Here is a 25,857-nt window from a genome sequence, read left to right as displayed (position 1 = left end):
ATTCGCGAGCGTTGGCCGTTGGCCTGGAAATCCCGACTCTCGAGAGCCTGAGGTAGATATACCGGTAACAGTAGGTTTCCACTTTCAGCCTCGTCGTGGTGATATCTCCATTCGGAAGCAATTGCGAGACGGTGTGAGATTTGTGAGACCTAAGAATTGGTCTCTTCGAGTCCACTGTGTGACCCTGTGCAGATACCAGATAAAGTAGGAGTTCAGGGTGGGATCGGCGCTGGGGAAGTTCGATTCAGCGCTGATCATGTTCGCGTGACCCGGGATCCGGACGTTAAGAGCTCGAAAGTCGAGGTTGAGGCGACTGAATTGGCCTGTTACGGGGAGTGACGGAAAGGTTTTGAAGGGCTCGCTATCCTCAATTTTCAGAATGGAGCTTGAATTTAGGACATGCTGCCCGTCATGATCGATTTTTCTTCGGTGATGATGGAGGAGCGCTGGCCTCAAACCAACTCAAAGACATAACTCGAATACACCATTTTCGGTGTTTGTACGTCCTGCACCCTTGAGTGATTTTCCGGCTACGCAAAACTCATATCTCAGATAGCAAGCCTCCTGCTTCGGCAAACTTGGCTTGGTAAGCCTTCAGGCTAGCCCATTGGCGCAATTCCTCCTCGTCGCGGTCATGGTCACTGAGGTAGCTCATCGCTCGGCCCTGTGTCTGAGGACTAGATGGCGCTTTCGCGCTTGACCCTAATCCTTCTAGACGAACAAGGGTGTCTATGAAAGCGTACAAATACGCCTCCGCCTCCTCTCTGGTGAGAGGTTGAGGGCCTGTCGTGCTTGGAATAGGGGATAAGGTCGACTTAGATAGATCGAGTAGGGTAGATGCAATTTGTCGGATTTTAGATGTCTAGCCCTTCGTTAGTTAAGAGATAGAAATCATCATGCCAAACTTACAACGCTTGCGCCATTAGGCTCCATGTTGACTTCGTTGACTGTTTGTAGAAGAACGAAGAGATCTCGAATAACAAGTCGTCGCTCGTCAACCATGATATTGTTGATATGGTCGGTTGAGTCAACACCATTGCCGTTTTCTGGGGAAGTAACGGGAGTAGGCTGATGCGGTTGGAGTTGGTACATTTTCCAGGCTTCGTGTAGGCTCCAGTACTTCTCAACCAAGTAGGACCGCGTCGCCAGCTGGCTGGCGTAGATGTTGGACTTTTGTATCTCATATTGAATGTGTCGCCGCTCGACTGGGCCAGGCTCCTCGTGGTCAAGCGCCATCTTGACATCCTCCTCCCGGTCAAACGACACACTTTCGGTCAAAGACAGCTCCTTTGGTACATTCGCTAATGCCAATTTGCTCTTTTGTAAGCATTCGTATATGACCATCCTTTGTCGATCCCAATCGAAGATTTGACCCGCGCCAAAGGCAGTTTCCCAAGCCGACACCGGATTGTAAGAGCCAAAAACACGGACATTGGCATTGAAACCCACGAGGCGGGAGACCTTGTTGGCCGGTTGCTGCCCGATGTGATCCGGGAAAATGTACTCATCGTCTACCTCTAAGGGTAGCGGAGGATAACGTTCTGTTGGAGTCTCAGGAGGAACATGAAGTGCTGAGTCGTGTGAACCCATCTGCTGCAAGGTCCGATAGCCGACTAGTGTTGTATAGAAAAGACGCCGCCCAAGTTCCACATCCAAGATATTGGCAGGGGCCTCGGTTTCTTGCGAGTGCAATGATGACGAGGAAGCTGGACTCGTGGGATTCAACGATGCGGCCCGGGCTTGAGGTGGGGTGCAGAGGTTATTGACATGAATCATGGTCATGCATTCTGCAAGATAAGCTCTGCAGGATCGAATGTTCCAGACGTAGCCTGAACAGAGGCCAAGATAATAGCTAATTGCGGCGTCATAAACCGTAGTCGCGCGATCGAGGTATCCAGATCCCCGCGCTTGAACAGCCACGTCTCGACATCTCTTGACCAATGCGGTAGAGTGCGGAAACGCTGCCTTTTCCTCTGGTCTCAAGTGCAATTTGGGTCTTCGTGGAAAGGACGCCACCAGCGACCCAATCATGCCGGCCGTCAAGGCTAAAAAGGTATTATTTGTAAGATCTTCCCTCCTCTCGAGGGCAGCGCGATATGTAGGTTCATGAGGGAGGGGTATTAGCGGGTGGATGTACGTGAAATAGTCGTCGATGAGAAGTCGAATTGTAGGCAGAGAGCATATTGATTCCAGGGATAGCGCGCTTGAGGTGGCCGGAAGACCAATCCCTGTCAAAGAGGGTGAGAGTTGAGACGTAGATTGATCCGGCGAAGGCGAGTTCGATGCAGCATATGGAGTTTCCCCAAGCTTCTGCTTCTTGAAAGCTTCAGCATGGCGATTGGGAGGACCACGTCGTCGCGTTGGCCTCTCGTATGTACAAGGGATGTTCAGGCTTGCGCATGACCGACAGGGGGGGCCGCTGGTGTCGCACTACCCCACGCCTCCGGTCAGTTCTACTTGGGGTAGCTTCAATCGAAGTGGGCTCAACGCTGGCTACTCACCTTCACCTTCCTGATACTGCAGGCATCGCAAGCCTTCTGTAGCCTGGTTCGTTGGTCCATTAATGCGCAAGATGTCGAGAGGCCGTTTCCATAGCTTTGAGAGAGTGCTTTCAGGTGGTAGTCATGGTGTGGGTCATTGCAGCTTCAAATAGCTGGGGAGCAACCCCACTAGTACACAACAAGGCGGGACATTCTCGAGGTCGCAGCAAACAATTCAACAATGGGGGTCGGGCAGGCAATTCAAGCAGGAGGGAGCCGGAGAGAAAACCGGACGAGAGACGAAAGACAAGAGAAGAGGGAAGAGGAAGAAGGGGAGACACGGACACCGGACACACTGGACAGTGAGAGATTTCTGGAAACACAATTAAGGTTTACTAGGCAGAACGCTGGACGCTTTAAGTCACAACGCCTGGGTTACTTTTCCCCAACACAACACTCACACTCAAAACACTCGCATCACTGCTGCCTTTCCTCGATTTACTCCCAGTAGCCGCATCCTGTCTTAGCCATATCCGGCATATGATCTCCTGGCTTATAGGTATACGGCGTATGGAATTTGGCTTTATCGCTGTCAGCAACTAGGAACTTGATGAGGTTCTCGTGGTTCCACGACGAGGTGACCCTTTGAAGTCTGAAGTCGCAGCCAATGCGCTTGGTCCACTGAACCGGCTTCGACGGATGGTCGACGACGGTGTTTGAAAACTTACGAGGCGGCGAGCCTACTACTGCAGAGTGCAGTCTGCGAGGCCACATTAGAGGATGCCGGAATCTACTCCGGAGCTCTACGCGCCCTTACGGGGTGCGCGCAACGAACTCTATCGCAAGACATGCAGCAAGCCACCAAAGCCAATCTGTGATTTGATTCTGAATATAGGCAAGCCGTTAGTCCGACGCAGATGTGCGCGAATTTCACGGAGGCGTCTTGGCCCTGGCCCGCATCAGGCAAGCCCAACAGCGGGACCCCCGGGACCACAAGGTGATGCCCAAGTAGGGTCTTGCTATGACGCTTAAGGCACGATGATATACCCCTGTCTGTAAGTGCCGGTGGCAGTGCGGCCCCGGGTCCCGCGTCTGCCTGGCGAATTGCATTATGCCTCTTCCGGACGCGAGACGGGGATCGTCGCGGAGGAGATTCCTTCAAACGCCCGGAGTATCACTTTTCCGATAAATCTGGCACGATTTGCAACCTTGCAATACACGATGCGACGTCGTGCCTCACTTTCCTGTATGAGTAGATCACGTGCAGTATATTCAGCGGATGTGGGGATGCCGATGAATAAGGTGCAGTTGGACAGGGAACCATTCCTGTGGAAAGCTAACTGACAGTCTCTGGCTTGTCGTTGTTGTTGTGGAGTGGGTAATAATTGAAACAAATTGTCGCAGCAGCGCATACCGGGCGCGAGGCTACAATGCATCGTGAAATGGGATAGGAAGTTCAGCGAGTCTACGCCTTGTCGTATGCCGGATTAACTTTTTAAGGCGTTGAAGTTTAATCTCCGGTTTCAGATGCAGGCCCAGAGGGGCCAGATCGGGATTCCAAATCATTAGTATTGCGAGATTTTACATCATATCGGCTGAACTAGTCAAAAAAAAGCTCAACGCGCTGAGATTTAGGGCAAAGTATGTTCATCGTCATGATAAAGTGCATCTCGGTCTGGCCGTCTGCCCAATAGGGGCCGTCTGTTTTCGATCTCAATCGCCCACAGCGCCGCCCCAACTGCGGTGGACATCAAAAAAAACATAGACAGCACAGGGACCAATTGAAGAACCAAAGCCACCGTCCCAAATCTGCCATTTGCGTCAGAAATCGGGCAACGAGCGCCTGAATGGCTGTTCACTTACGTGGTATACTGCAATTGCCTCCTCCGAATCCGCTCCTTTCTCTCTGGTTTGGTGAGATCCAACAGCTGAAAATACCGCCAGTGGTGGAATGGCCCGCCTCGGTAGCCCGTCAAAATGAGGAACATCGGCGTGCCCGCGACAGGGATAAAGTTCAGCGGAAGGAGAATGATAAACTCTAGAATCTGTCGCAGAGAGAAAGGCGCGTAGACTGCATTCTGCGTCGGTTTGCCTAGCCGTTTGACAACATCGTCGCCTTGAGGATATAGCACGCGAGAGGCCGCGACCAACTCGCCCTGCCCTTCGCTCACCATGACGGCATCAAATATATCCACAAGAGTCTCATCGACGAAGAACGCCTCAAATAAACCGGCGACTATGGCGGCTCCTTCTCCTAGCACTAAGAATGCACCGCTGACCCATGCTCCGGCGCCTTGGAAGATGGCAAGGAAGGCTACTTGCGGCAGGTATGCGAAAAAGAAGAGGATGGCGTAGATGAACGCTGAAAGCAGGACGATCGGTATCAAGCGGGTCCTGAACAGAGGCCAGAGGAAACTATGTGAGGCGAAATAGTAGATTCCCTAGATCGACCCGTTGTTAGCCAAGCTGAAGCTCGAGTCGCAACACATGCGAGGAAGCATACGCGAAGAGGATAAAGCCAGGCAGCTTTACTAAGACCCAAAGGCATTACGACCAAGCACGCCTGTTCCAAAAAAGATCCTAAGAATATTTCTCCGAGAGAGCAGACGATAGCAAGCAAGAGTGTTTGTCAACTCCCAACTTCCAACTGTTGCCTGCTGAGCTCGATCTATTGTTTGTGGATTACACATGGAACTGCTTCCGACGGTCCGATTGGCGCTTATCGATAAGCACGCAGGCGGTGAGCCCAAAAAAGAGCTATATAAGCGCACAAATTCTTCGCCTCTTTCTCTGTTTTCTTCTTTTCTTACTCAACTGATCACTCCTTCCTATTCACTCTGAAGTCCTCATCTCTCAATGGATCTTTCCGGAGGGGAAATGGAAGGTTAGAAGAGACTTGTTTTTCTCCGCCGACTTACCCCAAATTCTTCTTCTCCCTCGTGGAGCGTTTGGAAAATTCTTCTGCGGTACATCACCCTCACGTCGATCCCTGCTGTCTTGGCTTCTGGCTTGTAAACCTCGACCGATATAATTTGAGTTCGACCTGATGGACTGTAGAATTTCGTAGATGGCTGGAGTAACGCCTGCCTTGGTCTCTTGCATGAGTCTCTATTAGTCGCGAATCTTGGAAGCAGGATCGTGATTGATTGACTGGAGCTCAACACGGACTGCCCAGAGAGGACCCCGACAACCAGGACCTGCCGTATAAAAACGACCTGTGTTCTTTGAGGGCTTTGTTATTTCAATTATCCTCCGCGAAGTAAAGCGTTACCAGGTCCCCCTTGCAATGGCATCGCAAAAGTCCGAGAATTACGCCGTCTTCCGGGAGTGCGTCTCCAGCGTCATAATCGCAAGAAGCAACCAGCACAAACCGAAAAAGACGCCGAAGCGGAGATCATACAGGTCGTCAAAGACCGCTAAACGGAAGGACAATGTCGACTCCGAAGACAATAAATCCTCCGCTACAAGCTCAGGGGAGGAAGAGAACCCGGAAGAGCTAGCTGATTTTATTGATGTACTTCCTCTGCCCTACTAGATGTTTGAGGTCTGTATAGAATGCATGCTAAAAAGAAGCAGTTCATAGCAACAGAAATCTTCACTATCCTCCCCGAACCCCTTCAGACCCTCTCCTACTCCGCCATGCAACACTCCCCCGCCCTCTCAGAAACTTACTCCGTCCCCCTCTCCCACAACACCCTCGAATCCCTCTCCAACCCGCTCCCCAGCAGCATATCCGACACGCTCCAAACATACGGGTACAGCCCCGACCTAGACCCTCCGTCTCTCCTCTCCCGAGTCTTAAACGAGTACATCCCGGGCGTAACGAAACCCCCACCCGTCTGGGCAACAACGCGCGCTTCGGCATGCGAGATCTGCGAGAGGGACTGGATTCCGCTCTCGTATCACCATCTTATTCCGCGAGGCGTGCATGAGAAGGTTATTAAGAAGGGATGGCATGATGAGTGGATGCTGAATAGTGTCGCTTGGTTGTGTCGCGCTTGCCATTCTTTTGTGCATCGAATGGCGGGGAATGAGGAGCTTGCGAGGGAGTGGTTTACGATTGAGAGGATATTGGAGCGGGAGGATGTTAGGGATTGGGCAAAGTGGGTGGGGAGAGTTAGGTGGAAGGCTAGATAGATTTGCACAAAGGTACATGGTGAGACATACTCTATTAGTCTCATGGTATTCGTGATAGTCATGGTATAATAGTGTACAAATGGCTCGTATAGCCAAGATCCAATGACAGGTTAGTAGTATATGCTTTATACAAGAAGAGGGAATAGAGATGCAATAGAAATACAGTGACAACGACGGCGTCACGAAAGAGCGGAGGGAAATGAAAATCAGAGGTGACGCTTCTCGGACACCTCCTCGTAGCACTGGATCTGGTCGCCGACTGCAAAGTCCGTCCAGCTTTCGAAGGCAATACCGCACTCGGTGTCTTTGCGCATTTCGGTGACGTCTTTCTTGACGTTTTTCAAGGATGAGATCGAGCCTAAAACTTGTTAGTGGCGTTCCCAGCCCGAGTCCAGATTGTAGAGTCGGCCTACCGTCGTAGATGGTCTCCTGGCCTCGCAGGACGCGAACCTTCTTTGTGCGGTTGATCAATCCGTTTCGCACTTTACATCCGGCAATGTATGTCTTCTCGCGTCCCTTGAGTGAGATCTCAAAGATTTGGCCAATTTCAGCTTCTCCAGTGACGCGTTGCGTTATTGTAGGGGCGAGCTGTTCGCTTAGTGTGTCTTTGACATCATCAACGAGTTTGTAGATGATGTTGTGATCCATGATCCGGACACCCATGAACTCCGCCATGCGAGACATGGGGGCGTCAATGGGAGTGTTGAAGGAGATGATATGGCCCTTCGCAGCGGCGGCAAGCTCAATATCAGACTCGCTGATCGGTCCGACTTCAGAACGCAGAACTCTAGCGTAAACTTCGTTGTTTCCGATTGCTGTGACCGAGTTGAGGACCGCTTCAGCTGATCCGTCAACGTCCGCCTTAAGCACGAAGTTGACTGGTTTGGGCCCAGACGAAGTCTCTTCTTCTGCCCACTCCGCGCCTTCTTCAACTGCAGCTTCTCTTGCCCGCTTCGCGAGCAGATCGCGACGTGCCTCGTTAATTGCTGTGGTATCTTCGCCCAACTTTTCGGTCTCTTCTCTTTCAAGTCGGTACTCAACGACTTCCTTGGCATGCTGTTCGTCTCCGGCTTGCAACATCTCTGTACCTGCCGCGGGCTGATCTTTCCAACCGTCGATCTCGACGGGCGTACCGGGAGTAGCCGCAGAGACGGATATTCCGGCTTCATTCCTCAGCGTGCGGACACGGGTCCATGTTTTGCCCGCAACAAGGATATCGCCAGGTCGGAGGGTACCGCGTCGGACGAGCACGGTTGCCACACGACCGTAGCTCTTTGTAGTACCTTCAATAACCCATCCTTCGACAACACCGTTCGCATCAGCCCGGTAGTCCAAAACCTCCGACAAGGTGACGATGGCCTCTTCAAGCTCCAACATTCCTTGACCTGTCTTGCCGCTGACTCCAATTGCTTGAACATCACCACCGTAATCTTCCACATGGATGCCGTGTATGGAGAGGTCCTGTTTGACCCTCTCTGGATCGATACCCTCCTTATCAATTTTGCTGATGGCCACGATGATAGGAACCTTAGCGCTTGTAGCATGCTTGATGGCCTCGACCGTCTGCGGTTTGACACTGTCGTCGGCGGCTACTACCAGGACCACAATATCGGTCACGTCGGCACCACGTCGGCGCATATCAAGAAAAGCGGCGTGGCCAGGCGTATCCAAGAACGTTATCTTCTTACCGGACGGCATCGGAACGGAGAACGCACCAATATGTTGAGTGATGCCTCCATGCTCCGATGCGGCAACGGAGGCCTCGCGCAGCCAATCCAAAATAGTGGTCTTGCCGTGGTCCACATGACCCATGATGGTGACAACTGGAGGCCTGGACGGCCAGATAGATGTGTCCTCCGGAATGGGCGCAGCCATGAGATCCTGTTCGGCGCCGGTGTCGACAATAGGATCGTAACCGAACTCGGCAGCAATGAGACTGGATGTTTCGGCATCAAGAACGTGGCTGTAAGAAACGTCTTCGAAGCCCATTTCCTCCATCTGCTGAACGAGTTGTCCTGGTCGCATGCCGACAACATCGGCAAAGTTGCTCACGCTAATGAACTCGGGGAGATACAGCGGTCTCGCCTCTGGTTCAGCGACTTCCTTTTCTTCCTTCACTCGGGCCCTCTGTTTTTTCTGCTTCTTTCGCTCCTCACGGCGGCGATAATATTCATCAATATCGAAGTCTTCTTCACCTCCTCCTGAATCGCGCTCCTCACGGCCTCGCCGTTTCGATTTCTTATCGCGCTCGTCACGTTCTCTGAACCGATCCGAGTCCCTTGACCACGGCTCTATATCCTGTTTCGGAGGCCTCATTCGCCGGCGAAGCCCTTCGAACCCTGCTTCCTCTTCTTCGTCCGCAGCCGCTCTAGCAGCCATATGCTTCCAGAGCGCAGACTTTCTGGCACTCGACCGGTCGACAACCCATTCGTCGCGAATGGGTGTAATTTTGCGAATGCTGACAGCGTCTCCAATAGAATCTCCAGTAGACTCCGCAGAATCATTAAGGCGAAGGTCTCTCACAGTGTTCCTACGAGGCTCCGTGGGGGGTTCATTGGGAGCAGCATCAGAAGCAGATGCCGCAGACTCTAATCTTCTAGTTCCGCACTGCGGACAGAACCCATACTTGCCAACGCAAACCATACCACAACCGAGACACGTCCAGTCCTGGTTTCTCGTCTCCGGAGAAGTAGCCACTGGATTCTCTTCTAGACTTTGGAAGGGGTTTCTTACTGTCGGCCGTCTTAGCCGCGGCCTGCGTGCCCTGCACCTTGGACAGATGCTATGTTTGCCAAAACACGAGAAACCACAGTCGGGACAAACCCAATCCTCCTTACGCAGATGCGGCGGTATTTTTCCCGGTCCATTAACCTCATATTGTCTTTCAGGCTGAAGATTCCTGCTTTCTCTATCAAGGGGGGAACCCCTCGACCGTTGGGCTTGGCCCGGCCCTACGTGAGAGGCGGATAATGATTGACCCTCATATCGTTTGGAGCCCCAGGGCGTCCGCGACCGGTGCAAGTGATGCGACTGTTGTGACGGCTGTGGTTCTTGCGTTTGTCGTGAAGTCCGTGACCATTGTTGTGCTCGCGACCCCTGAGAGGTCTCTTGTCGTTGCTGCTGTTTTTGCTGTTGCTGCTTCTGTTCACTGGCAGACTTCGATAGCAGGGCATTCCGGATGGCCTGCTCCTCTGGACTGAGAACCGAAGCGACCGCCTGTTGTGTTTGCCTGCTTCCCCAGCGAGCACCGAATTTCGGCGTCACTCTCGGTGCAGTAGCGGGAGCATCTGAGTTATTGGAAGAAGGGGGATCAGAAGAGTTGAGACGGTATAATGAGGGATGGAAGCTTCGTTGTGAAGGGCGAGCTACAGTGGCATCTCGGAGTCGAGCTGTACCGGGCCACTCGACAGCATGACGACGGGAGAGCTGCAGCGATCAAATAGTCAGTAAAGTTCAAGCGGTATTGTAACTAGCCCAAGCAAGTAAAGCATACCTGCACAATGGTCCGCCTGTGCATTGTCACAGCCTCTGGTCGTTTTCCTCGGATGTTCACTTCTAGCTCCGAAGGGAAAGAAAGCCTCCGCCGATAAGTTTTGGTTTCCCGCGCCTCCAACTCACGTGCGGCCCATTCGGAGGCCCGCATTTCCTGCTCTGCTGCGGGCGCTGAGGTGATAATTCCTGATAAGCAGCTCATCTGGGTTTCTGACAGTCCTCGTTCTTTCGTTCTCTAACTCTCTTGTTGTCGTTCCTGGCCTCATCGGACTTGCAAGCCCTCCAGTTCCAGTTACCCAGTCCGGAGACCACGAAGAGCACAATGGAGCCCGAGATCCTCGAACAGCACCATGAAGAGGGCGCCCTGCGTACCATCAAGGATCTAGGAGCCGGTGCTGCTGGTGGAATCGCACAGGTGCTTCTTGGTATGACATTGCTTACCAGGCTTCTTCTTGTCCTTGTCCCTTCTTTCCGTACACTTTCCCCAACGGCCAGCAGGAAAGGCCCCGCTTTGGTCTATCAAAGATGCGGTGCAGGGAGGGGATTGTGCTCGTTTACCACTGCTTCAAGGCTCAAAGAGTAGACGAACGCTGTCGCTAACTTTACAACAGGCCAGCCCTTCGGTATGCGTCTCAATTGATCAGCAAATCGAACACAATTAACACCCGCAGATATCGTCAAGGTGCGACTCCAAACGACCACTCAATACTCCAGCGCCCTTGACTGCGCCTCGCAAATCCTGAAGAACGAGGGCCCTCTCGCGTTCTACAAGGGAACCCTTACTCCTCTCATCGGAATCGGCGCCTGCGTAAGCCTTTCGCAACCGCTTCAGCTACCCTCACTCACACCCACCAGGTCAGCGTTCAATTTGGCGCGTTCCACGAAGCCCGCCGCCGACTGGAGGACCTCAACCACAAGAAATATGCCGACAGCACCCTCGGCTACGGCCAATACTACATTGCCGGTGGTTTCGCAGGCATAACAAACTCCTTCCTTTCCGGCCCTATCGAGCACGTCCGTATCCGTCTTCAGACCCAGCCCCACGGCGCCGGCCGTCTTTATACGGGCCCGCTTGACTGCATCCGCAAGCTCACATCCCAAGGCGGGTTCCTGAAGGGCCTCTACCGCGGGCAGGCGGTAACTTACCTCCGTGAAATCCAGGCATACGGCGTGTGGTTCCTGGCCTTTGAGTTTATGATGAACCAGGACGCGAAGCGCAACAACGTCAAGCGCGAGGATATCTCTCCCCTCAAGGTCGCAACGTATGGTGGATTAGCGGGTGAGGCGCTCTGGCTGTCGAGTTACCCGCTTGATGTCGTGAAGAGTAAGATGCAGTGCGATGGGTTCGGCGCTAGCCAGCAGTACAGCAGCATGAGGGACTGCTTTAGGAAAGTTTACGCGACTGAGGGGATGATGGGATTCTGGAAGGGACTGGGGCCGACTCTGCTTAGGGCTATGCCTGTCTCTGCGGGGACTTTTGCTGTGTAAGCTTCCCGTCCCTTTATACATTCGCAATGCGGATTTGCTGACTTTGTCTATCTAGTGTTGAACTTACCATGAGGGCTCTGGGTTAGACGGGTATATATGGCTATATATATCTATAGAATGATTTCTTTCCGTTTTAGATATCCACGTCGGCTTCTTTCAGCAACGGGAAAAGTTCTTGAGAAAAAAAAGTTCATTCTAGACCTTGGTGTTCAGGTCATTGTGTATCGAGGATGTGAGGATATTGTCTAATCAATGACAATGACTGATGAAAGTGGTTTTGCAATTACTCCTAAGCCCAAATTTTCGTATACTATAACTCCATGTCCCATGTACGTGGTGAGATCAAATATATTCTGTTGATACAATACCCATACAATCAATATCTATACATACATACATGCATCGAAGCTCAAATCAATTCCCATAGAAGCAAAGCAGAAGCCAACGAGTTCGAAACAGAGCATCTAGATCTGGTTCTCACTGTTGGAGTTCTCACCAACAGAAGCAAAAAGTTCCTCTTCAGACTTCGCATACATGCGCCTCTCGCGCTTCTCAAGCTCCTCGCGCTGCTGCTCTGTTTGATCAGTGAACTTCTGCATATCCCTCTTCGCAGCCTCCAGCCGCTTCTTCTGGCCAGCTTCACCGGCGCGCCCCAGCACACCCGCAATAACGCCAACAGCACGCAGACTGTCGTCGTTCGCGGGAATCGGGTACGTCACCCGCGTCGCGTCGGCGTCTGTATCGATAATTCCGATCGTGGGGACATTGTTGAGACCGCACTCGTGCAGCAACGGCTCGTTCTCAAGCGGGTTCAGGACGACAACCAGGTCAGGTTTAAGTGTGGGGTTTTTCTGAAGCAAATCCTCATGGTCGGGCAGCTCCTCGTCAAATGCATTCACGACCTTCGTCTCACAGTGGCCCAGGAGCTGCTGGCCGTTCGTGAGCGACCCGGGAATCCAGCGCTCAAAGATGTGGTAGCTCTTTGCTAGCTCGGCGGCGCGCACGACGATGCGCTTCTGGCCTGGTCGCGTGCCCGCGAAGAGGATCAGACCGCCGTGTCTGGCGACTTCCTCGACGACTTTCGCGGCGCGGCGGAGGTATGCGGCTGTGATGTCAAGCGAGATGATGTGGATGCCGTCGCGAATACCGAAGATGTAGCGCGAGTTCTGTGGGTTCCAGCGGGAGGTAGAGTGGCCGAGGTGAGTTTGCGAGGCGAGGAGGAGTTCGAGGGTTACGTCGGAGGGGGATGGGGGGCTGCGGATGATATCTTCGGGTTTGTAGGCGGTTGTCACGGAGGTACCCAGTTTGTGAAATTGTCCGCCTAGAGAGAAAAGGGGATGATAAGTCAATTGGTTAAACAAAAGGAAAGAAGGCTGGCATACGTTGTTTCGCTTGCTGCTCGAGGTATTCCAGGGGCGTGCCGGGTGCTTCTCGGGCAGGTCTGTCACCCTGTATGCGAGAGCCAGGCTCTTCAATCGTGGGATAGGCTATCGTCGCAACCGGCGTCTCTGTCCCTGTCTCTGTCGATTGAAATCTTCTCGGAATGTAGACCTGGCGGTTGAGAGCGAACAGCTGGCGGCCTGTTAAAGTACAGAATTAGCACAACATTCTGTCTGACAATAAAATAAACAAAATGAGAGTACGCACTCTGCCGCGCCCATAATTTTCGCACAATCATGTTGGGTGGTGCTTGGAATGGCTGGATTTCGATGGCTTTCCGCAGGAGATTCGTTTCTTCCTCCGAACTTTTGATGCTAGCTTGGCAGCGTATTTATGCCTGAGGCACCAAGAGGCCATATCTTTCTCTAGCCCGATCTGTCCACTACAATACAACAGGCAATCTAGTATTTTATCGACCATTCCAGAGAAAGTAATATAATCTTCTTCAGGGGTTTTCTCTGAGTCAGGGTCCGATATCTTTGTTAACGGGAAGGTAGATGTACACCTCCCATCCTCAAGTCATCGAACATCATACGGCCTGAGCTCGTGATTGATTTGCCTTGAGGTCATGCGAATGTCGGTCATGGTCACGCATTAGAAGAGCATTCTGTTACACTAGATATCTACTCGGCCAAGAAGCTACTAAGCTTATAGAGCCCTGCAGAACATTCTACGGTCAAGATATTGATTACGATGTACGCCTTAGTAAGTAGGTTGAGGTCAAACGATCATTCTTCGATGTATTGAAACACAGCATCGGTATCATGAAAAGACAACAGTATATCACATAAGAATAAAGAGACAACGCAAGGAATTCATAAACAACCCGCCTATTCTAACAAGCCCAGCCAAGGAACAAAGAGTAACAAGACAAGCGCGTAATCCACAATCATAACCTCATAGACCTAGTCGAGAAGGAGAGTCAAGTCAAGCGGCCGTGACCGTAACAAGGTCGTCGCTTATTTCTTGTTGAAGAAGCTGCCGAGGGAGTCGAGCTTCGAGTGGCTGGAGTGGCCAGAGTGGTGAGAGCCGCCGTACTGGGACTGGTCGCCGTAGTAGCCTTGGTTGTGCTCGTCCTTCTTGTCCTTCTTGCCCTTGATGGCATCCTGAGCGAGACTGCCGACGATGGCACCACCGATTGTGCCAAGGAAGCCGTGGTTAACCTTGTGACCGGCAAAGGCACCTGCTAGACCACCAGCAACGGCACCGCCGAGGCCACGCTCACCCTCCTGTGCGCCACCGGGTCCTTCCTGGCCATATCTGAGAGCGTAGTTAGTATCTGTTCGAGTGAAGGATAGAGATGGAGATGCATACTGAGGCTGGCCGTACTGGTCCTGGCCGTATTGCTGCTGGTGGTGCTGACCGTATTGGTCCTGGCCGTACTGACCCTGCTGGTGGTGTTGTTGGCCGTAGTAGTCGGAAGCACCGCGCTGGCTGTCGTAGGGCTGAGGGGTGTGGGACTGGTCGTACTGGGACTGGTCGTACTGGGACTGGTCGTACTGGGGCTGGCCGTACTGGGGCTGGCCGTAGCCCTGTTGAGGGTAGCCCTGCTGGGGGTACTGACCCTGGTTGTAGTAACCCTGGTTGTTGTCGTAAGGTCCAGACATTGTGACGATGTAGTGAGGTATGGGAGTAGTTTGGATAGTTGCAAAGTTGAGAAGTAGTGTTTGTTTGATGAGGTACACTGAAGAGTTATGGTGAGTTGATGATGGAGGATGGAAGAGCCGTGGGATCCAGGTCCTTTTATAGAGTAAGAAGTCTAGCTAGCCCGTGGATTCATAACCCCGCCAACAACTGCTAAGAAAGGACAGACCAGGCGCCGAGCCCATGAGATCCGACAAATACATGGCCAATTACCGTCATCAAACAGGCACAGCAGGCATCTCGCCCCGGAATCTGCGGGCGCTCGATAGGTAAGATTGCTAGGCTCCCGTTTTCTCGATACAGTCATGGCGGTGGGGTGCAGGTCCTGCTGGATGGTGGAGTGGCTGAGCCCCCTCAGTGCCGCAGGGCTGAGACTCAGCAGTGATTGCACGAACTCGCGAACCAGCCAACGACAGGCGCGATCTTCACGCGGCCTTCTGGATCTGGCAGTTTCACAGAAGATTCCATTTCCTGCAGGATGATGAGGGGATGACAGGATTTATTTTGCGCCATCTTATGCAAGCATGGGCAATCCGGATGAAATGCAGCGCACATAGAGTCTCCATCGAGTTAGGGGCGGGTGACGAAACCGCTCACGGACGCTCTCGGCGTTCCAAACTTCCAAAAGGACAAATTACGTAGATACTGCTTGTACCACCCTCAGCCACACTGTGGCTTACTTCCATTATCGATCTGCCTACCGGAGTCGGTATGCGTGTAGTAGTTCCGGGCCAACAACCACGGATTGCTTATCGATCATGAAGGAGAAGCATCTTCCTCATTCTATTATTATCGTCTAGGCACTCGGGTTCCTGGTGGCTTTGCAAAGCTTCGGTGTGCGCGTAATGTGGCTGAAGAAGTTTGGATTCCACTTTCAGACTCCATACTCGGAATTGCAACAGGCAACGACATTCACGAACCTTAGTACCTTACGGGGTGGCCGGTCAGTTGCCGAATTCCGACAGCCTTACAGCCTCACGGGTCTTAGTAGTTGGATGTTGACTGTTCCTGAATGGCCGGGGTTTCTGAAGTTTTCTAACCAAGATGAGAGACCGTATATGTACATCACAGAAAGCGGACCCAGTATTAAGTACATAGGTTCAAGGACTCAAAAGACACCGGAGGACGCCACAACCTGAGCTTGGTAAACTACAGCGGGAGACGGAAGATAATGACACCGGATGCGATGCAATTAAGGAAACTGTTTGCCGGGGGCAAGCGAGCCTTGTCGACTGCCGAGTAAAAAACGGGGTCCTCCAGGCTCAGCTCAGAGAGCTCTCAAGTGGGGCGCTCGGGCATAATCTATAACTCGAATGCACAAATATCGTCGTTTTGATTTTCCGTTTTAGGGGTTATTCACCGACCGGTGAGCCAGCTCTTCCAGCTCTTCGATGTCTGCTTGGCAGCGATTTCTGCGTTCTCAGCAAGCGCATCCAGCTGCCCTGGACCAGCGGGAGCGAAGGTGGAGGGAGTGGCTGGCGTCAGCTTAGACTCAGCTGAGTTGAGAGCCTCTAGAACCCCAGGCTTATTGCTCTCCACACTCGCCGGGGGAGCTTCCGGTGAGGAGGGAGTCTCTTCATTCTTCAGCCCACCCAGCAGGAAGGCCTTCGCCCTATTCCACGGCCGCTGAGCCTTCTCTTCTTCGCGCTTCTGCTTCACAATCTCGCCGATCTTCTCCTTCTTTAGCAACTCGAGTTGCTCTGCTGTCGCAGTTCCGCTCACATACGCCGCTTGGGCGTCATGGAGCGTCTGCAATTCCTTCTCTATCCAAAGGGCCCGTTGGCGGCGGTTGTATAACGTTAAGGAAACCATCGAGTAGACCGTGAGCACGCCGCAGATACCTAAACAGCACTTATTAGTCTCTTGTTGCTGGTTACCCACGCAGTTGCGTCGCTGGACAATCAAGGTAGGCACGTACCAGATGCGGTGATAAGTGTGTAAACCATCGTCTTATGCGCCTTGTTCGCGAACCGTCGCCCAAAATCGACTACCGAGTCCATCCGCGAGGTCGACTGTGCTAACCGGGCCGCCCGTGCCTGTGCTCGCAGCCGCTCGACCTTCTCCTTGGGTGTCTCCTGCTTGTTCCCTCCAGGTCCGCTGCCTTTGCCATTGCCGTTATTCTGTGGCTTCGACTGCTCCTTGGCCATATATCCAGGGAGCTTGTAGGGGGCGCTGGGCTTCGAGCTGGCGTAGGGCCCTGTGGCCGTGAACCGGGTTGCGTCTGCGGCGGACCGGGACATGGCGTGGTGTGATGTAAAGATTGTCGAGGGAGCGGAGAAAGAGGAGGGAGGGAAGAAAGTAATCGAGCAGAATTAAAACAGACCAAGCAGAGTTATATGCTGGGATTGATCATGAGGAGAGAGTAGATGGCTGTTTGGGGACAGCGGCGATAGCTAGATGGGAGGTCTTTGAACCGGGAAATTTTCAGCCAAGTTGGGATTGAATGATGGGATGACCGCCGCGTCCTTCCACGGTTTAGCCCGCCAAGACTCCACCACATCTACTTCTCCAGATCACATATATACCTCCCTCTGCACATATCTCCTCTATATATTCATTTTATGCAAATATCGAACTTACATCCATACAATGTCTACAGAAAACGAAGACACACCCGACCTCAACTCAATCCTTAGGACACTCTCCGCATTCTCCAATCAAACAAGCAGCCAGACCCATGAGCCTCAACATCAAGTTCTCTCATCCCATAACGCCCATAACAATGATCTCGGATCTCAATATGAGCAACCAGATGCGCATTCTCTAACTGTACCTCAATCCCAGTCTCAAGCTCAACTTCAGGCACAACCACCCCCTCAACAACCCACCAAACCCCATCCCCATCCTCACTCTCAAACAAAGGACATCAAAGAAACCGCATCAACAATAACAACCTGGCCCGCAGCACTAAAACAAGTCATGCGCACCGTTTCCCAAAACGAAGAGATACAGCGGCGCATCCGATATCTCATTCAGCGCCAGCACGACCACGAGCGGCAGTGGTGGAAGGGCCGCGAAGCCCTGCTGCAGAAGCAGAGTACGAGGAAGGAGAAGAAGAGGGAGTTGGATGAGGTTTTGTATGTTCTTTTTCTTCTATTTCAATTTTTAGGGGTTTGGCTTAGTATGGTTGTTGGGCTGGACTGGACTGGATGCTAATGCTAACGCTATTGACATAAAATGCAGACGCAAAGTCGGTGCACCGGTAGATGAGAAGGAGGTTTCTGTAAGTCAGACCCGACCTAACCATCATATCTCAATTACCCCCAACCCATGTAGTTTAAACTCACTAACAGAAAAACAGACAGCCGCGGAAGACGCCACGGAACTCAGCAGCTACGACACCAAAGTTCACAGAGCATCGCGACAAATGGCCGACGCCATGCTCGTGGAGCTCAAAGCCCTGGATGTCCCGTTTTTCTGTCTGAGCAAGAGTCTCGTTATCTCGGGAGAGGCCCCGGCAGGGAAAAAGATGCCTTCTGAAGCTTCGGGTGATGATCATGCTGGTACACCGACTACGGCAGATAAACAAGGGAAGTTATCTATGGATGAACTGTTGGCGCTGCAGAGAAGAATGCTGGAGTTGTTGCAGGATCTTTGTCGGGAGTAAAAATACCAGACTACTTACAATACAAGCTTCTTTTGGTTTTTGGCGCCCGCGACGAGGCGAAATCACTATACTACATAGAAAACTTCCACGATACTTAGAGAGTTGGGGTTACCCGGTAAATTGTGCTGTAGACCTAGTTGGGATTTGCTCCATTAACAGTCAATCACTACTAAGCCCGTAATGACTATTGAATGTTTAATTTAGTCACATGCTACATATGAACTATCATTATGTACACCATTGCTACCCTCTATTCCTTTGCCTGGAATCAATGCTCCTAACACGAAGTCGTATATGCAGTCAAGCATAGTTGACAATAACAATCACAATGAGACCCGGAACACCGCACAATGAAGAACATGCATGACGTAAGAAGAAGAAATCAGGATATCGACACCGACAACAGAACACCGTCCAATGCAAATGAAGTTTCCATGGTGACGAGCCCTCACAGAACCGTCTGATCAGGCTTCTTCTCAGCGACTGCGACGGCAACCGCAACGGCTGCACCGAAGATGGCGCTCTCTGGTGCAGGCTCTAGACGGATAAATGGGGTATCGTCCGAGGCCTGCATTCCCTTCGATGCGCTTGTCTCCTGCGTGAGCTGGTTGAGGTAAAGTTGGCAGCGGTCCTTGAAGCCAGGATACTTGTTGATAACGCTACCATCGCATGCGATAGATAGGCAGTTAGAGTCGCTTCCGCTCTCTGTGACTGTCACTGCACGAGGTTCCTTGAGGGACGGCGAGGGAAGAGAGTCGGGGAATTCGGTCTCGTTGCGCAGGCACCACATGCTATGAATTGCTGTGGCAAGGTACCCGGCTGCTCGCTTGGAGACGGTACGGCACACCCGTAGAAGGAACTCGAGGTCGTCTGGAGAAGGTGGGCTGGTGAAAGTATGTTCCTTTTGGAGAAGGGTGGCTGACGCTTTCAAAAGAGGTGAATTATCGGCCTCGATGAACGCAACTATGCTGGTGTCGAATGAATAAGCATCTCGCATGGAATGAGGTAACTCTCCTCCGAAAAGCCCTGCAGCCTCAACTGCCTCGACAATGATGAGCCGAACGATTTCGCCGAGATAGCGTCCGGTGGCCATGTATTCCAGTGGTTGATAGTCGGGTCTGAGGTGGGTGCGGTTGAGGGTGTCGTCCCATCGTGTCATCGGCAAGACTCCGCCGCCAAACATACTCATCTCGCTGTTGACTATGACATGTTTAGCATAGTCGAACCAGCCGGCCGGTCTTAAACCAAACTTGCTCAGGCCAATAGCATGGACAGGGAAATGTATAGCCACGTTGGTCCCGGTTCCAAGAATCAGAGACATGCGCGTATCGGGGTCGACGTAGGCTCGCGAGAGCAGCGTAGCAGAGCTGTCGTTCACAATTGCATCCACTCGAACGTTGAGGCTACGCTTCTGACATGACTGGACAATAAGGCCGCCTAATTCTTGTCCGACAGTGCCCATGGAGCACAAGAACCCTTTGCCCATGTGAATGACTAACCCACTGCTGATCGAAGTTTGTTCAATTGGAAAAGACCATGACAGCCCCATAGACAGGGGAGCGTCTTCGCGCCCATAGTACGTGCCCACATCGCGTAGCATCTCCTCGATCTTTCCGGCCATCCAGTCAAAGAACAGAGTGCCCTCAAGCAGTTTCACCTCGTTGTCAATGGGTGAAGAGGATACACGGAGAACTTCCATCTTTCCTTGTCCACGCAGTTCGATCAAAGCCACTCGCATCGTCGAACCGCCAACATCAAGAGCCAGAAACGTTCCTGTCTCCAGCCCAGACGGTAGAGCAATGTTGTAAGACGGCAGCATACAGACCGGGCTGGATTCTAAGCCGGTTCTAAACTGGCCCCGAATGTTCTCTGACATGGTAAGCATATTTTTCAAAGTCAAAGGCTTGGAAAACAGGCGCTCAATCTTGTCGGCAAAGACAGTGAGGGCCCGTCGCCGCCAGAACGACGAATGAGATGACCTCCGTCCCTTACGCGAAGGGTCGCGGAATAGTGATGGGAACAACAGCATTGTCTCCAGAGCGGCGACAATGTTGGAAAAGAGTGCCTGCATCCTATGCAGGACTTTGGCGAGAGGGTTTGACATTGTTGAAGTGTTTGCTGATCGGACAATTTCCTGAATTGGAGTTAAAATGGGCCGATCGACGTTGGTTAAGCAGATTAAGTAGTGGTTGAAAGAGTGTTGATATAAGCTTATCAGGGCGCGTGGGATGATCAGAAAGCCATGAGGACGGGTAGCGGAATATTAAGAATGTTGAAGACTCCAGACGCAGGAATTGAATTAGGAATTGTGAATTGTGAGTTGTTCAGGTGGACAGCGATGCTTCTCGGATGCTAGGATTAAAGTAGCAGCGTCTGTCTGAGACTCAAGGTAACACTAACACCACGGAGGAGGTCGAGGGGCTGCCGGCAGTGGGACTTAGTGAAGGCACCGGCAAGGTAGTGGGACTCGTTGACAACAATAACGTGAATAATGCAGGTTGTTGAACCTGCAGAGTGTCAGTCGGCGAGGCCAAGGGTGGTCTTGTCACAGTCGTTGGGCCCTGCCGAGAAGGGCTGACAGCGAGATCTGATAGTAGGTGGGTAGAGTGGATGCGGTTCGCCGTTTGGCGTGGTAGCAGGGAGTCGTAGTATTAGTAGTCGTATTGCTCAATGTTCCAGGTTGACCTCGGAATGTTTGTGAAGAGAAATAATGGTGTTGTCTGGTTGTGCAAGATGAACGGCAGCGGAGGCATGGATCAACAGCCAATGCGTATCATTCTTGACTGGGGTTAAGGGTCAACAGTGAAGTCCGCAGATGGAAAATCTATGGCGAAGAAGAGATAAGAGGCAGGAAGTAGATCGAGAAGGAAGTCATCCCTCCATTCTCGAACGGTCACTGATCAGTTGTGAAAGAGCGTCGTTTGAGTCTGGGAGCGATATCGGTCAGGTACGGTAAATACCAGTGAAGAGTCCGGTGGAGACTGTGCGCTGCGACCTCAGTTGTGGATGCGGTTGCTTTTCCTGGATCAGGAAGGTACCTGCGGAGCAGCTAAGATTGATAAAAACTAGAGCTGACTTGAGAGTACTACCTGTGCATCTTCACCTTCACTGCTATCGCACCTTATCACGGACTCAAGTTGCCAGTATCAGTTGCCATTGGGGATCTCCAATTACCCCAAATTCACCACCTGAGCTAAATCTTCGCCATCGAACTCCTATCCAGGCTCCAGCAAAGCTCGAGCCTCAAAGTCAAGTCACGGGTGGGCCTATTTATGGTGGACCATCAGAGTTGCATTGATAAATACAGAAATGTTTCACAGAGTACATCTCATCCAGCGGTTTCCGAGCAATGTAGGTGCATAATTACGGTTTTGCCTCCGTCTCGTATCTTCTTTTCCGCAGATCTCGCATGGCAGCCGCAGCCCAATGAACCCACGGCCGGATTACCGAGACTTGGCTTTTTTGGGGTGAATTGGGAGGACAGAGCAGACATGGTTCCTCATCCTTACACAGGGATGGTCAGGTGTCTTGATCCCCCAATACTGAGCTCGCCAGAGTAATTGGGAGTGTGAAGGGGTGGTGACTGGCGATAGTATGTGACGGTGGCGGGTGCAACGGTGGTAGTCGGTCTAATCACGATAGCGGCAACTGTTACACCCGACCGGCCACGCCCAGACCTTTGATTGCTTCACTCGACGCGTCTGTTTATCAACACCATGCCTCCCGGTGGTGGCTTCACTGCAAATTGCTTACCTACCCCTCCCCCTTCATTCCAGGTCCCTTGGCGCTCTGCGGAAACGATATAACCACGCGACCAACTGCCCAGCCATCTATCAAGAGACTCAAGACTTGACTGTAGCATCCGGAGGCGGAGCTCGCCTTGCGCCGAGTCGCACACCCCTCACACAGTGTATGATCTGTCTTTGGTCAGACCAAGATAGGATTCACCGCTGCAATGAAGGTATCGCGCCATGTGTCGGAATTTCCACGCGTTCCATGCAGCTTTAGACGTTCATCCGTGACAGGTTGCCGACCTCTCATGCAGGGTATCCTGGAGACAAAATACGGAGTACTCCGTACTCTGCAGTCTGTACTCCCACTGTTCGCCGATCCAGGGCATAGTAGCAGTCTCGGACAGCCCGCTTAATTCGTGACGGTATAAGTGTTGCACAAAAGGGTCGCCTGTCAAAGGTTTGTCTAGACTACGAAAGTACGTAGCCCTAGTCGCGCGGAGTCGAATGCCAAACCGCATACCCTGTAGTTCGCACCATGGAATGACCTGGGAGATAGATCACAATGCGCTCCAACATACGTCCTCTGGTCAAACTTCAACCATGCTCCGTAGACCGGGTACACTATATAGGCCACATCGTGACGACCAAGTGACATCACACCCGGTTTACATAGCCTGCCCGTAAATACTGTAGTCTTTCCAATCATCATCCACATATCCAAGCAGGAGAGAAGCACAAAATGCCAGCATCAAAAGTCCAAGATAAGCACGGCGAAGAGATCAAGGAGGGCGACTACGTCTTCACGAGAATACGTGGCGGTTCTCATCAGGGAAAGGTATATATCTAACATCCCTATGCTGTGCCAGTAGGGCAAGATACGTACCTCATACGGAACCTACCTGTTTCCCTATATTCCCTGGACATGGACATGAATCGTTTCTGAGCGCACGTGCTGATATCGAACTCGACAGGTCGAGAAAATAGTCACTGACGAGGCGACCGCAGAGCAGGAAGACGTGAAGAACCCTCCTAAGGTATGAAGTACTCCACCTCCAGACTCCAGATCGTCTAGAAACTGTCTCGCTCAATGCTGTACGGCTATCGAAGACCGACTATATATCAATAAACCTAGAAGTGGCTGGTTCAAGCCCAGGCTAATCTGACTGTACCTAGATCATATACAACGACCAACATGGTCATCGAGTCGCGCATAATCCGGGAACCTTGGAGAAGACGCAGCCGGATGAATAAGAGTTATTTGTTGTACTGTATGTTTATGGTCTGTGTAGTTTGTATTTCTCAGCTTCGATCAATTTACTGGTATAATTTGTTCTCCCCGAAGATTGGTGCATACTGGGTTGATCGGAAATATATTGCTTTACTACCTCGCCTGCGAATCGTCGGATCGAGCCCTAGTGCTGGCTACGATTTCCGATGCGCTGAAAATTAGATATGTAAGTACTGTCGAATCTTGTGCTCACTTCATAAGCTCGAGCAGGTACTCCTCATAGTGTTAACCCACGCTCCCGTCCTAGATTATGATAAAGAGAGTGTTGCGCTAAGCAACCTTATCATTTACTAGATGTGAATCGTGGGCCTGTGACATGCAGAGTACAGCGATTCAGCGTGCGGGGTTTTCGCTGACAATGCCATTTGGAGCTCAGAATTGAAGGCTGGCTCGACCGTTGGCGATTCCAATTTCGTCGACTGGTTCGGAGCTCAACAACCACGGTTCGCGAGAGCACTTCCAAGGAAAGCGGACAGTACCTTGAAAATGTTTAACAACCAAGGCATCAGGATCCAGGTACCTGAAAGGCCTAATTCGATGGATGATGTTTCCCAGCTAGCTTTGTAGCTCTCCAAAGCCAATTGGTTGATGCCCTGCAGTAGTCTCATGTGCAGTCTGTATATCTTTGATATGCCCCATATAGCATGGCCAAATCCTGATCTTTCGGCGCCACGCATTATGCTTATAATATGTGCTCATCTTGCTCCTGAGATGTTTCCCCAGTCTGCCGGACCAGGCCGCCGTTCTCACAATGAGCGTCGCTGCGCTTTTTGAGTGCTGCATTGGCACCCTCTGCCACCGTTTCGGCCAGTCCATTGGCCTCCGAACTAGTCCAGCCAGTAAGCCATGACATAGCTTCGATACTGTCACTGGCCGCGAACGACCCATCCGTTGCAGACCACCCGTCCGTTGACCACAATAAGTTATCAGACTGCCGCGTCGTTGTTGAGATATATCACGAGCGGGAATCCGGGCGAGGACCAATCTGTTGAGGATGCGTGGGATAAGGTCCAGGTCGCCATTGGTGGAAAGACAAACTTGCTTGACATCGATGTCAGCCTTACCGTGTCCGGAGCGATCCCAGGCGACATCTTGAACCTTTTGAACGGATACCTCGACCTAGAACTGAATTCTATGGACAACAAGGACCCTGCAGTGACTGGGGCAGACATATACCCTTTCAGAACGGAGGAGGATGTAGTCTGGGCCAACATACCGGGCACCTCTTTGGCAGACGTCCAGGTGACATCAGAATACATCGTATACGCCATCAACTATATCTCTGTCGTGACTCAGTCCAATGTTACCGTTATTGCTTAATCGCAGGGCAACCTTAACACCCAATGGTTGTTCAAGTACTGGCCGACCACTAGGGAAGTGGTTGACAATTTCATCGCCATCAGCCCCGATTTTCGCGGCACAGTGATCGCCGATTCGGTCTGCCCACTACTTACTGGTATCTTCTGCACACCTGCACTCTTTCAGCAGAGATATAAGACAGAATCCATCGACGTCCTGAGGGCCGATGGAAGTGACGTCGATGGAAGTGACTCCGCGTACGTCCCGACGACCACCCTATACTCTATCTTCGATGAGATTGTGCAGCCACAGAGCGGCACGAATACTTCAGCTATACTCAATGATTCTCGAAAGGTCGGCGTATCTAACAACCACGCACAGACCGTCTGCGCCGGCCAGCCTGCTGGTGGCGTTTATACGCACGAAGGCATGCTGTACAGGCCCTTGACTTGGGCTTTGGCAGCGGACGCACTCCGCCATGGAGGGCCCGGAGATATCTCGCGAATTGACACCGAGAAGGTGTGTGCGGACGTGATCGCGCCTCAGCTTGCAGCGGATGATTTGCTGGGATCATAGGGGCTTTTGCTGGTTGCGATTCTCGCGTTTACGCCGAAACCCCTCGGGGAGCCATCTGTCGCAAGCTATGCTCTGTAATTGTCATGGTCGCTAAAACTCTCCAAGAATTCGTATATAGAATATAGCTTCAATGAGAAGTGGGTACAGCATCTGAGACGAAGTCAAGTACATAAATACGAGGAAATAAAAGCAACGAATGAAAGATAATACAACAACACACTAAATCGAATCGCTGGTGCCTAGGATCGAGCTTGAACGAGATATGTTTGCAGAGTGGATCATTTCGTCATGTAGGGCTACGATGTCGCAATCTTGAGATCTTCATGTCAAGACTTTATATATCACGTCGCCTGTCGAGGACTCAAAGAACCCAAGGAAAGCAGTCTCAGAGGAGGCCGTCCATCACGTGGCCGAACCATCAATCCATCGACTGATTGGAAGCTTCCTCTCTTCCCCCTGAACGTCGGCCTTGCTTTTCTGAAACGGCTGGACGTTTTATTGCACGATGATCATGACAATGCAAAACGGCGTTCATGCAGCCCCGGGTTACCGACACTGCCCCTCGGTCAGCGTCTCAAAAGCTTGGACGGGCGCTCGCAAACCAAGATGAAAACCAGCATAATTTGCTGGCATACTGATTGCTTCCTGCCTGCTTTCCCAGCATCGACGCTT

At 51.9% G+C, this 25,857-nt stretch overlaps 10 protein-coding genes across 10 annotated transcripts; 4 read left to right on the top strand and 6 right to left on the bottom strand.

The window, feature by feature from the left end:
- Window positions 1–399: 399 nt before the first annotated feature.
- BDV17DRAFT_64376 (uncharacterized protein) lies at window positions 400–2,874 on the bottom strand. Its single transcript, XM_073764884.1, has 3 exons — window positions 2,502–2,874; window positions 910–2,430; window positions 400–862 (listed from the first exon to the last, which is right to left on the bottom strand). The coding sequence occupies exons 1-3, from the start codon at window positions 2,559–2,561 to the stop codon at window positions 542–544; spliced, it is 1,902 nt and encodes a 633-aa protein (XP_073620472.1). The 5' UTR covers window positions 2,562–2,874; the 3' UTR covers window positions 400–541.
- Window positions 2,875–4,013: 1,139 nt separating this feature from the next.
- Window positions 4,014–5,121, bottom strand: BDV17DRAFT_64373 (EI24 domain-containing protein). Its single transcript, XM_073764883.1, has 3 exons — window positions 4,984–5,121; window positions 4,344–4,921; window positions 4,014–4,289 (listed from the first exon to the last, which is right to left on the bottom strand). The coding sequence occupies exons 1-3, from the start codon at window positions 5,026–5,028 to the stop codon at window positions 4,112–4,114; spliced, it is 801 nt and encodes a 266-aa protein (XP_073620471.1). The 5' UTR covers window positions 5,029–5,121; the 3' UTR covers window positions 4,014–4,111.
- A 645-nt stretch (window positions 5,122–5,766) lies between these two features.
- BDV17DRAFT_286463 (HNH endonuclease) lies at window positions 5,767–6,617 on the top strand (the record flags this gene model as incomplete). The annotated part of the gene is made up of 2 exons (XM_073760911.1): window positions 5,767–5,994; window positions 6,057–6,617. The coding sequence occupies 2 exons, from the start codon at window positions 5,767–5,769 to the stop codon at window positions 6,615–6,617; spliced, it is 789 nt and encodes a 262-aa protein (XP_073620470.1).
- A 206-nt stretch (window positions 6,618–6,823) lies between these two features.
- BDV17DRAFT_278827 (translation initiation factor 2) lies at window positions 6,824–10,134 on the bottom strand (the record flags this gene model as incomplete). The annotated part of the gene is made up of 3 exons (XM_073759604.1): window positions 6,824–6,975; window positions 7,031–10,043; window positions 10,111–10,134. 3 exons carry the CDS (start codon window positions 10,132–10,134, stop codon window positions 6,824–6,826), a joined length of 3,189 nt encoding a protein of 1,062 aa, XP_073620469.1.
- A 297-nt stretch (window positions 10,135–10,431) lies between these two features.
- Window positions 10,432–11,683, top strand: BDV17DRAFT_286461 (putative mitochondrial carrier protein (Ymc1); the record flags this gene model as incomplete). The annotated part of the gene is made up of 5 exons (XM_073760910.1): window positions 10,432–10,534; window positions 10,721–10,732; window positions 10,781–10,917; window positions 10,965–11,593; window positions 11,653–11,683. The coding sequence occupies 5 exons, from the start codon at window positions 10,432–10,434 to the stop codon at window positions 11,681–11,683; spliced, it is 912 nt and encodes a 303-aa protein (XP_073620468.1).
- A 244-nt stretch (window positions 11,684–11,927) lies between these two features.
- On the bottom strand, window positions 11,928–13,747 carry BDV17DRAFT_250135 (mitochondrial 37S ribosomal protein uS2m). The gene is made up of 3 exons (XM_073756296.1): window positions 13,245–13,747; window positions 12,980–13,177; window positions 11,928–12,918 (listed from the first exon to the last, which is right to left on the bottom strand). The coding sequence occupies exons 1-3, from the start codon at window positions 13,273–13,275 to the stop codon at window positions 12,062–12,064; spliced, it is 1,086 nt and encodes a 361-aa protein (XP_073620467.1). The 5' UTR covers window positions 13,276–13,747; the 3' UTR covers window positions 11,928–12,061.
- Window positions 13,748–15,636: 1,889 nt separating this feature from the next.
- On the bottom strand, window positions 15,637–17,074 carry BDV17DRAFT_64258 (cytochrome c oxidase assembly protein COX14). The gene is made up of 2 exons (XM_073764882.1): window positions 16,600–17,074; window positions 15,637–16,522 (listed from the first exon to the last, which is right to left on the bottom strand). The coding sequence occupies exons 1-2, from the start codon at window positions 16,919–16,921 to the stop codon at window positions 16,038–16,040; spliced, it is 807 nt and encodes a 268-aa protein (XP_073620466.1). The 5' UTR covers window positions 16,922–17,074; the 3' UTR covers window positions 15,637–16,037.
- Window positions 17,075–17,270: 196 nt separating this feature from the next.
- On the top strand, window positions 17,271–18,288 carry BDV17DRAFT_286457 (uncharacterized protein; the record flags this gene model as incomplete). Its single annotated transcript, XM_073760909.1, has 3 exons — window positions 17,271–17,758; window positions 17,865–17,904; window positions 17,983–18,288. The coding sequence occupies 3 exons, from the start codon at window positions 17,271–17,273 to the stop codon at window positions 18,286–18,288; spliced, it is 834 nt and encodes a 277-aa protein (XP_073620465.1).
- Window positions 18,289–18,427: 139 nt separating this feature from the next.
- On the bottom strand, window positions 18,428–20,976 carry BDV17DRAFT_64050 (putative hexokinase). Its single transcript, XM_073764879.1, has one exon. It carries the CDS (start codon window positions 20,390–20,392, stop codon window positions 18,737–18,739), a length of 1,656 nt encoding a protein of 551 aa, XP_073620464.1. The 5' UTR covers window positions 20,393–20,976; the 3' UTR covers window positions 18,428–18,736.
- Window positions 20,977–22,761: 1,785 nt separating this feature from the next.
- BDV17DRAFT_286455 (putative lipase) lies at window positions 22,762–25,185 on the top strand (the record flags this gene model as incomplete). Its single annotated transcript, XM_073760908.1, has 4 exons — window positions 22,762–22,857; window positions 22,994–23,056; window positions 24,241–24,570; window positions 24,637–25,185. The coding sequence occupies 4 exons, from the start codon at window positions 22,762–22,764 to the stop codon at window positions 25,183–25,185; spliced, it is 1,038 nt and encodes a 345-aa protein (XP_073620463.1).
- Window positions 25,186–25,857: the final 672 nt, after the last annotated feature.

Source organism: Aspergillus undulatus (assembly GCF_047715775.1).
Source record: "Aspergillus undulatus strain CBS 261.88 unplaced genomic scaffold BDV17scaffold_2, whole genome shotgun sequence".
In the NCBI taxonomy this organism is placed as follows: Eukaryota; Fungi; Ascomycota; class Eurotiomycetes; order Eurotiales; family Aspergillaceae; genus Aspergillus; species Aspergillus undulatus.
The sequence above is the reverse complement of the archived record's forward strand: the minus strand, read 5'-3'. Positions and strand labels throughout refer to the sequence as shown.

Bases quoted from the DNA above. Each gene is read 5' to 3' on its own strand.
- BDV17DRAFT_64376 (XM_073764884.1), bottom strand. From the start codon at position 2,561: ATGGACCAACGAACCAGGCTACAGAAGGCTTGCGATGCCTGCAGTATC. The intron at 2,431-2,501 runs GTGAGTAGCCAG...GGCGTGGGGTAG, and splicing joins GCAGTATCAGGAAGGTGAAG to TGCGACACCAGCGGCCCCCC. The intron at 863-909 runs GTAAGTTTGGCA...ACGAAGGGCTAG, and splicing joins AGCCTAATGGCGCAAGCGTT to ACATCTAAAATCCGACAAAT.
- BDV17DRAFT_64373 (XM_073764883.1), bottom strand. From the start codon at position 5,028: ATGCCTTTGGGTCTTAGTAAAGCTGCCTGGCTTTATCCTCTTCGC. The intron at 4,922-4,983 runs GTATGCTTCCTC...GGGTCGATCTAG, and splicing joins CCTGGCTTTATCCTCTTCGC to GGAATCTACTATTTCGCCTC. The intron at 4,290-4,343 runs GTAAGTGAACAG...CGCAAATGGCAG, and splicing joins AGGCAATTGCAGTATACCAC to ATTTGGGACGGTGGCTTTGG.
- BDV17DRAFT_250135 (XM_073756296.1), bottom strand. From the start codon at position 13,275: ATGATTGTGCGAAAATTATGGGCGCGGCAGA. The intron at 13,178-13,244 runs GTGCGTACTCTC...GTACTTTAACAG, and splicing joins AAAATTATGGGCGCGGCAGA to GCCGCCAGCTGTTCGCTCTC. The intron at 12,919-12,979 runs GTATGCCAGCCT...TTTTCTCTCTAG, and splicing joins CGAGCAGCAAGCGAAACAAC to GCGGACAATTTCACAAACTG.
- BDV17DRAFT_64258 (XM_073764882.1), bottom strand. From the start codon at position 16,921: ATGTCCCGGTCCGCCGCAGACGCAACCCGGTTCACGGCCACAGGGCCC. The intron at 16,523-16,599 runs GTACGTGCCTAC...AGTGCTGTTTAG, and splicing joins CACACTTATCACCGCATCTG to GTATCTGCGGCGTGCTCACG.
- BDV17DRAFT_64050 (XM_073764879.1), bottom strand. From the start codon at position 20,392: ATGTCAAACCCTCTCGCCAAAGTCCTGCATAGGATGCAGGCACTCTTT.